Source organism: Lathyrus oleraceus, chromosome 1 (assembly GCF_024323335.1).
Source record: "Lathyrus oleraceus cultivar Zhongwan6 chromosome 1, CAAS_Psat_ZW6_1.0, whole genome shotgun sequence".
In the NCBI taxonomy this organism is placed as follows: domain Eukaryota; kingdom Viridiplantae; phylum Streptophyta; class Magnoliopsida; order Fabales; family Fabaceae; genus Lathyrus; species Lathyrus oleraceus.
Window position 1 is genome coordinate 171,160,795 of NC_066579.1, and position 10,647 is coordinate 171,171,441.

General features: G+C 36.7%; 1 protein-coding gene across 1 annotated transcript; it reads right to left on the reverse strand.

The window, feature by feature from the left end:
- Nucleotides 1-1,712: 1,712 nt before the first annotated feature.
- On the reverse strand, nt 1,713-8,306 carry LOC127097691 (uncharacterized). Its single transcript, XM_051036187.1, has 3 exons — nt 7,989-8,306; nt 7,605-7,886; nt 1,713-1,928 (listed from the first exon to the last, which is right to left on the reverse strand). Exons 1-3 carry the CDS (start codon nt 8,304-8,306, stop codon nt 1,713-1,715), a joined length of 816 nt encoding a protein of 271 aa, XP_050892144.1.
- Nucleotides 8,307-10,647: the final 2,341 nt, after the last annotated feature.

The following is a 10,647-nucleotide window of genomic DNA, read 5'->3' on the forward strand; positions in this document are numbered from 1 at the left end:
GGTGTTACACATCAGAGAAGACGCCGACACTAAAACAAAGTGGAAGACTTCATCTTCCACTCACATTTGAGCTCCTACTGCGGATTATCTGCATGTTACCTGCGTGAAGGTAACATTCAAACAAAAGGGATGATATATCATAATTATATAAAGGAAAGCATGATAATAAGTAAGCATAAGATTATCACATGCACATCACCAATTCCACAATACAATTCCACATGATACACACAACAACTATCCACACATAATAACAACATCACAACTATCCATACGGAACAACAATACAACAACTATCCAAATAGGAACAACATAATATCCATCTAACATAACAACAACATAACAACAACATAACAATCATCTGACATAATAACAACATAATCAACCATCCAACACAATAACAAATGCAACCAATGTACAATACAATGAGACTCAACAACTTGACTCAATGCATGTGGTACGAATACGTGAATACTCGGGTTCACCGCTTCAATCCTCACCTCCTAAGATCAAAGCCACCAATTCGTTAGCATCACCTCCAATGACGACTCACTGATTCCATCACCTCTGAAATCTCCTACCAACCCAATCCACACAATAGGATTTGAGGCTTACCAACAATGGATCATTTGTCCAACAATATGAATGCATGCAACATATTATACATGCAACAAAAACATCATGCACAATGATCCACCACCATAGTCAATGTACACCGCCAATACTGACCATCATGCATCAAACACATGTTATACAACTCAACAACATAACAAGCAACAATAATGTAGTTAAGGTTATGTCACATCATCACATAAACATTACAATGCATTTCAACACCATCGCACAGAAAAATATTCATTTTTTAGATGTTGAAACCAATTTTAAATGAAAGTACACACTCTTAGATTTCATACGCTTTGAACGACACTCTAATCGGATACTCGAAACAAAAGTTATGAGTTTTTAAAGTTTTACGAAAATACTCCCAGTGTAACCGGTTACTCCATTTCTGGTAACCGATTACACTGTTGCAAAAACACTTTTCTACAACTTTTTCAAAATGAAAATAACTTAAAGTTCATTCAAAAACCCCATTTTTCTTACAAATCATTTATACCATATTTTAACACGAAAAAAATATTTTTCCAAAGTTCAAAACCCCAATTATTTACATCGAAAACATTCATAGCTCAGTTCCAACTCTGATCCGAAACAACATCAATCACACAACATTGATATCATACAATCTAACAAAAACTTATGATTCCAATAGCAACAATTGCAACAATTCATCATTCCAACATCATCATACCACACACACACAATTCAACAAGTAATTGATCAATTCAACAACTAAAAATTATCACAATGATCATGAATATAGAGAAGAAGAGCACAAAACCTCATGGCATAATCTACCCACTATCATCATGTTAACCCTTAGATAATTAAAACCCCACCCTTACCTTAGAGTTTCCAGCAATTGATTCTTTAACCTTAAACAATGGTGAATTCTCCTATTGAGCACTAGCCTCTTCTTCTCCATTTCTCAGTTTCTTTTCTTTTCTCTCAATTGTCATGTGTTCTATGTTTCTATCTCACTATTCCTTTTTTTTTATTACAACTCTTATTTATTATTACTAATCTCACTAAATAGAATAATAACAAATAATAATACCTCTAATTATTTTATTAACTTATTACTATTATCACTAATTTCCACCTATTACTATTATCACTAATTTCCACCTATTATCACTAATCTCCGGCATCTCGTTCGTTTGTTGGCCTCCAGTTCTCTCCGCATTCAACCATTTCAACCTGTCACGGATGCTCGACTGGACCATTACGACTGCGCCGCGATAACCATCATGGCCGTTATGGGGTATTGAGGAGACGGTCAATGCTGTTTCTGAGCCCAAAAAAATCTACCAGTAAGAGCATTATAAATACGGTAACATTTTATATTTATTGTATTTGTTGTTTGATCGGTTTCATTTTGGTTTCGACGGGCTCATATATTATAAATAACTCCATGAATTTTACATTGTGTTGTGGCTACCGTCGTTTGTTTATGGGTGTCAAAGTCGGATCATGAGTTTGTGATATATTGCGAATGTTTAAAAAACCTTACTGCAAACTTTTTTTTAGGTTGTCATTCGTTTAGTTCATTTTCCTTCCTTGTTAACCAAATACTATTTTTAACCAAAAGATTACCATGGAGATATGCATTTCATTTATAGTACCTTGAAGAATTTAATTGTCATTTGTTTAGTCATTATTGTTCCTGTATCAAGTTAAGAATTTGGGTGGAATAGAAAATTTAGAGGCACTTGGACTCCTTTGGAATGAATGATTAGTTATGGTTAAAGAAGGTTGTATTTGGAGAATGCAGAGAGAGAAGCATTTTTTTAAAGAGGGAGAAAAGTAATGTCTTCACTTCTAACTTATTACGATTTAATGGACAATCTGATATGGTTTAGAAAGCAAAAAAAACTGCATTATTATTATTTGTTTTATTGATTCTTTTCATTCAATTTTTTCTTTATTAATTATTGTTATAGAAAATTATAGAAATTAAATTTGGATAAAATATCCGGTTGACATACCATCAGCCATTTTTTTTTATATATATACCTCTTAGATGTTCCAAATATTTTGTGTTGGATTCATTAGTTAAGAGTTGTTCATATATGGTTTTGATGCGATCCACATGACATTGTAAATAATATCGTAGATAAATACGTGTGGAGCTGTTTAATTTTCATTACATTATAAATAGGATCTTAATATGCGGATTCGACCATTTTTATGTCGATATGCCACCAAATTTTGATACATCAATGAAATATTTCACTTTGCTATGAGTTCGCGAATAACATTAATCATTGTTATCCTGCACAAACCGGTTTGAGCACACCGATCCAATTAAATAAATCAACCTCACTTGATTCTTTTTCCTTCAATTATAACAAATTAATTAATTAAATGTTACCCATTAGTTAATTACTATTAATTAATTTTAATTAACTTGATTATTTGATTTTAAATTAAATAATTTTGATAATTAATCCTAATTAATTTAATTAATCAATTCAATCGAACTTTAATCAATTAATTTTGATAATTAAAAATTAACCGATTCCTCCCACTATCACAATTTCACAAACCAAAACTATTCCATTTCATCATCAATTCATAATCGCTTTCGAATCCATCCCCAAACCGTTTCATCATCAATCCCAAACCATGATAAAAATCGCACAACTCTCGATTCAATGTCGAGATCATCCTTCCATACCCTTGTAAGACGATCGCTTTTAGCATCGCCATCAACCTCACATAGCTTACTCTTGGGCTTTCTTACAATGAGACCTAATCGGTTATTAAATAATCGATTAGATGATTGATTCACTATAATTCAATTTACCCAAAAAAACACGCATTCAAATCTCGATCCAACATCGAGTATTTTATTTAAAATTAAATAAACATCCAATGACAATCAAATACCATTTCATTTGGGAAATGAAAAGGGGGATGGCTTTGAGTTTTCAATTCCTCTCCTCGATTATTTGAATACGAGTTCTCTTACTCGGTTAGTCAAATAGTCGTTATTTCTAATCCACCTAAGCACAGAACAAATCGAATACGAGTTATCTTACTTGGTTAGTCAAATACGAGTTCTCTTACTTGGTTAGTCAAATACTCGTCATTTCTTTACAAACCTCTAAACCCGATTAAATCAAAACACCTTTATAATAATCCAACAAAAAGGGAGATGGTCTTGAGTCTTCAATTCCTCTTCTCAGATGCTTGGATATGAGTTGTCTTACTCAGCAATTCGAGCACTTGTCGTTTATTCTAAAATACGTCAACCATATAAAACCTTATTTTCATAAATATTCTGATGAAACAGAAAGCGGTCTAGAGTCTTCTATTCCTTTTCCCGATTATTAGGATACGAGTTGTCTTACTCGATTATCCGAGTATTCTCATCCGTTCAAAACACCTTAACTATTATCAAATCCTTTCTATAATTAAGAATGAAAAAGAAAGTGGTCTAGAGTCTTCTACTCCCTTTCTCGACTGTTAGGATACGAGTTGTCTTACTCGACTATCCGAGTGATCGTCATCCCACCAAAAACATCTCAACCAATCAAAATATCCAACATATTAATCCAACTTATCACCTCCGTGTGACCTAAACTCTTTTCAAAAAGAACACCATTTAATCCTTTCTAATGCGCATAACAAACCAGTGCTTAAGCCTCCGCCGAGAGTAGACAGGCCCACGTTTAGCCTTTAGAACGCAATCTAAAACAGTTGTTCACTAAAAAAACACCAACCAACCATAGTTCCCCGAACTATGAATGCTCTGATTTCCTTATTATACCATAAGTATACGTAGGCAGGAGATTACTGTATCTTCGCGAGCACACTAATAAAAAACCTCCCCTTTCCCTTTCTGAGATTCCCATCCATTTATATTTTCAATATATTTATAACCCAAAGATAAACAAACATAAATTAACACTCGAAACACAAATTAGAACTAAAAGGTTCCCGTTGAGTACAATGGACGCAAGGGGTGCTAATACCTTCCTCTTGCGTAATCCACTCCCGAACCTGAATATGGTTGCGACGACCATTATTCCATTTCCTAAAGGTTTTATCGATATTTTCCTATCCCTTCATTGGGATAAATAAAGTTCGGTGGCGACTCTGTTCGAACATTAATTTTTTTTTCCGCGACCATCGCGAGGAATCGTATTTTTCGAGATGCGACACCCACTTAGAACATTTGTGTCCTCGAAAATTACCTTATGCAAAAAACACCGGATATGACTATCACATCCTACTTTCCAACTCCCAAGTTATATTTCCTCCGGCAGCGCCTCCCCACACTACATTCACGAGAGAAATCTATTTTCCTCCTAACTGTTTCAATTATCGATCATCAATCCTTATAGGCAGAGCCTCAACTGTAAGGTTATCCCTCACCTAAATATCATCAACCAAAATCTCATGAGACGGATCCGGAACATACTTCCGAAGTTGTGAAACATGGAACACACCATGTAGATTTGAAAAATTTGGTGGCAACGCCACTCTATAAGCAACAGGTCCAACTCGCCCGAATATCTGATACAAACCAATAAACCGAGGAGTAAGCTTCCTCGACTTCAAAGCACGTCCTACACCGATCACCGGAGTGACTCTCAAGAATACATGGTCTCCCTCTTGAAACTCAAGATCCTTTATCTTATGGTAGCTTTTCTACCTACTCTATGAAGCTTTCATCTTCTCCCAAATCAGCTTCACCTTCTCAGTAGTCTGTTGGATAATCTCAGGTCCAAGCACTACACTCTCACCAGATTCATGCCAACACAAAGGTGTCTTGTACCTTTGACCATACAAGGCTTCAAAATATTCCATTTAATACTAGAATGGAAATTGTTATTATATGTAAACTCAATCAATGACAATTGACTATCCCAAGCACCTCCTTTCTCGAGAAAACAAGCTCTCAATAAGTCCTCTAATGACTGGATAATCCTCCCTGTCTGACCATCGATTTGCGGATGATAAGATGAACTCAACCTCAACTTCAAACACAAAGCCTCCTACAAACCCTCCAAAAATCTAGAAGTGAACCTCAGATCTCTATCTGACACAATACTCAATGGAACTGCATGCAACTTCGCAATCACACGGGTATATATCTCTACCAACTTCTGCATAGAAAAACTAAAGTTAATCGGAATAAAGTGGGCCGACTTCATCAGTCTATAAACAATTACCCAAATGGCATCATGCCCTCTCGGAGTATTCGGAAACCCCATCACAAAATCCATGGAAATGCTATCCCATTTCCATTTTGGAATATCCAATGGTTGCATCAACCCTTCCGGTTTCTGATGTTCAACCTTTGACTTCTGACAAATCAAACAAGCATAAACAAACTGAGTCACATCTCGCTTCATTCCAGACCACCAAAAGATCTTCTTCAGATCCTGATACAACTTAATAGCTCCTAGATGAATACTCAAGCTACTTCGATGACTTTCTTCTAAAATCATCTTCTTCAACTCAACTTTGTCAGGAATACAAGTTTTGTCTCTGAACCTCAACGCACCTTATTCATCCATTTTGAAATCATTACTTTCAGTCTGATTACTTCCAACCAACAAGTCCACCAACTTCACATCCAACTTCTAATTCTCTTTAATGTATTTAAGAAAATCATTGTTGATCTTTAGCATACCCAACATCATACTATGCGGTGTCAGCTCACATACCAAACTTATATCTATGAACTATTCTATCATTTCCAACTCTCTAACCATCATATCAAACATATGCAAATACTTCCAACTTAAAGCATCAGCCATGACATTCGCCTTACAGGGATGATAATTCAAGCCAAAGTCATAATCCTTTAAGAATTCCAACCATTTGTGTTGTCTCGTATTTAATCCCCTCTGATCAAACAAGTATTTCAGACTCTGATGATCACTAAACACTTCAAATATGGAACCATAGAGATAATGCCTCCAAATTTTAAACACGAACACCATCGCAACCAAATCCAAATCATGAGTATGATAGTTTCTCTCATGAATCCTCAACTGTCGTGAAGCATAAGCCACAACCTTGACATCTTTCATTAGCACACCACCTAAACCCATCAATGACGCATCACAATACACCACAAACGGTTCAGGTAAAATCAAAATTGGATTTGTAGTCAACCTTTTCTTCAACTCTACGAAATGGTTCTCACAAAGAACATCTCATACAAATGTTTACCGTTGCAGGTCAACTGAGTTAATGGAAGTTCCAACTTGGAAAATCCTTCAATAAACCTACGGTAATAACCAGCCAAGCCAAAAAAGCTTCTAATCTCTGTCACCGACTTCGGAGCCTCTCATTGTAGAACTGCATCTACCTTGGATGGATCCACAATAATACCACCACCTGAAATAACATGACCAAGAAAGCTAACCTCTTTCAACCAAAATTCATACTTCGACAACTTAGCATAAATCTTCTTCTCCTTCAACACTTGCAATACAACTCACAAATGCCCAACATGTTCTTCTTCTTGTTTAGAATAGATCGGAATATCATCAATAAATACCATAACAAAACGATCCAAGTAAGTATGAAACATATGATTCATGTACTCCATAAATACTCTAGGTGCATTAGAAACATCGAACGACGTCACCAAATACTCATAGTGTCCATATCGAGTTCTAAATACTGTCTTCTGTACATTTTCATCCTTCACTATGATCTGGTGGTAACTTGACCTCAAATCAACTTTTTTAAACATACATGCACCCACCAACTGATCCAACAAGTCATCTATTCTCGAAAGTGGATACTTATTCTTAATCGTCACTTTATTCATATGTCGGTAATCCACACACAACCTCATGCTACGTCTTTCTTCTTTACCAACAACACCAGAGCTCCACAAGGTGACACACTTGATTTCACAAATCTCTTCTCTAGTAGATCTTCTAATTGTTTTTTCAACTCTGCTAACTCCGATGCAGACATCATGTATGGTGCCATAGAAACAGGTCCGGTACCAGGGAGAAAATCAATAGAAAACTCCACCTCTCTCTCTCTGGCGGTACATCTGAAATGTCATCTGGAAACACCATTGGAAAATCTTGCACTACATGCAATTCATCAATCATAGCCTGAATCTTAGCATATAACGTCGCGAACAGCGTAAACACCTGAGCTTCCTCTTCCAAAAGCTCCTTCAACTCTCTAGCTGACAAGAAACCAACTTCTTCCTCCTCACCAGGAGTAAGAAATCGCACCAACTTGTTATAAGAATTGATATGAACATGATTGAACTCCGACTAGTTTATCCCCAAGATAACATCAAGATTCTCCAATGTCAAGCAAATAAGATCAATGCTAAAATCTTTATCAAAGATTAACATAGGACAATTCAAACAAACTGAAGTAGTAGTCACCGAACCCTTAGCAGGAGTTTCGATAACCATTTCTTCATTCATAGAAGACACAATAAGGCCTAGCCTTTTAACACGGTCAACAACAATAAAAGAATGAGTAGCACCAGTAGCAATCAAAGGCATATTATTAATATAACATATACCTCTGATCAACCTGTCATAACTGGAAGTTTGAGTCCCCGTCAGAACGGACACCTTTCCTCCAGTTGAAGCTTGCTTAAGCTTCGAGAAATGAGTGCTAATATGTCCTGGTTGACCACGGTTGTAGTAAGTCACCACATTCTCTTTGCAATCAGCAGTCATGTGTCTTGGCTTCCCACACTTGTAACACTTCTTCAGATCAATCTTGCATTCACTGACACGATGACCCAACTCACCACACCTATATCACTTAAGAGGAGTATGAGCACCTCCCCCACTTGGCCTCTTTCCATCAACATCTCTTTGTTTACCTTTATTAGTTGGAGCACTATATGGCTTCCCATGGTTCAAATTCTGCTTTCCTCATCTCTCGCTTAGCCCCTTGTAGTGACCTGGCCGAGCCTTACTATCATCCTCATAAATTCTACATTTGTTCACCAACTCTGGAAACCTCCTAATATGTTGGTATCCAGTCTCCTACTTAATTTCAGGACTCAAACCATTCTCGAATTTGATACACTTAGAGAACTCAGCACTAACCTCACTGTAATAAGGGTAGAACTTAGCAAGTTCCATAAATCTGGCAGCATACTCAGTAACCGACAAGTTACCCTGCTTCAGTTCCAAAAACTCAATCACCTTCTTCCCACGAACATCCTCAGGAAAGTACTTTCTCATAAATTCCCTGCGGAATACAACCCAAGTTACAATTTCAGTTGCAGCATCCAACACATGACGAGTGTTGATCCATCAGTCATCAGCTTCCTCAGCTAACATATGCGTATTGTAACACCCCGATAATAATATGATAATTATTTACATTAAGTTAATAATATATTTATTAATTTAATTAGATAATTGGATTATTATTATTATTATTATTATTTTGGAATTATTGAATTATTATTATTAATTGGAATAATAATATAATTTGGAAAAATATATAAGCTGGAATAAGTAAAAAGAGTTCATTTTTGGAAAAGAAGGTTTTCACGTGAAACTCAGAGAAGCGACTGAAAGAGGCAGAGCAAGAGGACGAAGATTGGAGAAGAGAAAAGCTTGAAGCTCAAAGTTGCCGGATTAACTCAGGTAAGGGGGGTTTATCGTCGTTTAATGGGTATTATGGGTTAGCATGTAATGGGTAGTGTTTAACCGTTGAATTGACCCTAATTGGGATTGTGAATGCTGAAAATGATGTTGGATAAACTGTGTTAAAAACTGTAATCGAATCGATAATGGTGTGTGTCGTAATTTACTGGACGTATAGCTTTTTACGGAATTGGAATCGGAGGTCCGGAAGTCCTCTAACGGCGGAAAATGCGGAGAATTCTGCATTCTGCTTTGTGTTAGCGCAGGAACTGCTGTTTTGTCTGCGTTAACCGGTTAACCCAGGGTGTTAACCGGTTAACACTGTTGCGAATTGAGAATTAGTGTTGTTTTGCCTGCGTTAACCGGTTAACCCAGGGCGTTAACCGGTTAACACTGTTAAGTTTTGGGCAGTAAGCGTGTTTTGCCTGCGTTAACCGGTTAACCCAGGGCGTTAACCGGTTAACGCTGTTGCAGAGTGGAAAAATGTTAATTTAAAATGTTGTGTGCCTAATTGGTGGTTGCCTATATCGGTGAGTGATATAGTAGGGATTATTTCCCGCTGTTTTGAGCAGTATAGGTATTAGTAGAGTGTGCTAATACTGGGTTTAACTATTTGACATGATATGATGTGTTAATACATGTGTTGGTGATGTATGATGAAATGCATAATGCTGTGAATGTATATATTATGCATGTATTTGTGAATGGACTGTTGTATGGCTTAGAGTGTGAGCATATGTCCATTGTGGATTTTGTTGTTGATGTTGCATTGCTAGATGATTAGCATGCATATTGTGGCCTTTAGGGTGGTAGCTAATTCCCATGGTGAGGAATTAGTGAGTAGTCATTTTGGACTGTTGTTGATGTTTGCATGCTAGGTGATTAGCGTGCATGGCATGGCCCATTTGGGGTGGTAGCTAATTCCCATGGTGAGGAATTAGTGAGTGAGTCACTAGGTCTCAAATGAGTGGGACTAGTGGGCTTGGTAGCCGTGCCTGGATTTGGACGGTGAGGTGAACTATATGTTCATAAATAGTCGGTACCGCATGCATGAAGTCTCATTGCATAATTGATGTATGGCGTATAATATGAATGGATGTATTCCAGTATTATACGTGTGTTGTGTGTTGTGTGGATGTTAAGTATGATTGAGTTGATATTGCTGTTACTGAATGTGTAATCTGATTTGGGTGATGAAACGTGTTATTTACTTAGCATTACATGATGTTTTATAATGCTTGTTTTATCGACTGAGGAACTCACCCTTACAACTATTTTTCAGGTAACGAGCAGTGAGTTGAGTAGAAGTTAATGCTTGGAGTCTAGCGTAGTCTCCTTAGTGGGTCATGCTCTGATAGATGTAACATCGGGAGGGGACATTTTAATTGTGTTGTTGATGTTGTTGAACCAGTTT

What these genes read in the sequence shown, in the direction of transcription:
- LOC127097691 (XM_051036187.1), bottom strand. Translation starts at nt 8,306, where the DNA reads ATGACTGCTGATTGCAAAGAGAATGTGGTGACTTACTACAACCGTGGT. An exon ending in GTTCGGTGACTACTACTTCA is followed by an intron (nt 7,887 to 7,988) that starts GTTTGTTTGAAT and finishes GGGATAAACTAG; the next exon opens with TCGGAGTTCAATCATGTTCA. An exon ending in TTCTATTGATTTTCTCCCTG is followed by an intron (nt 1,929 to 7,604) that starts GTACCGGACCTG and finishes TCTTACTGGTAG; the next exon opens with ATTTTTTTGGGCTCAGAAAC.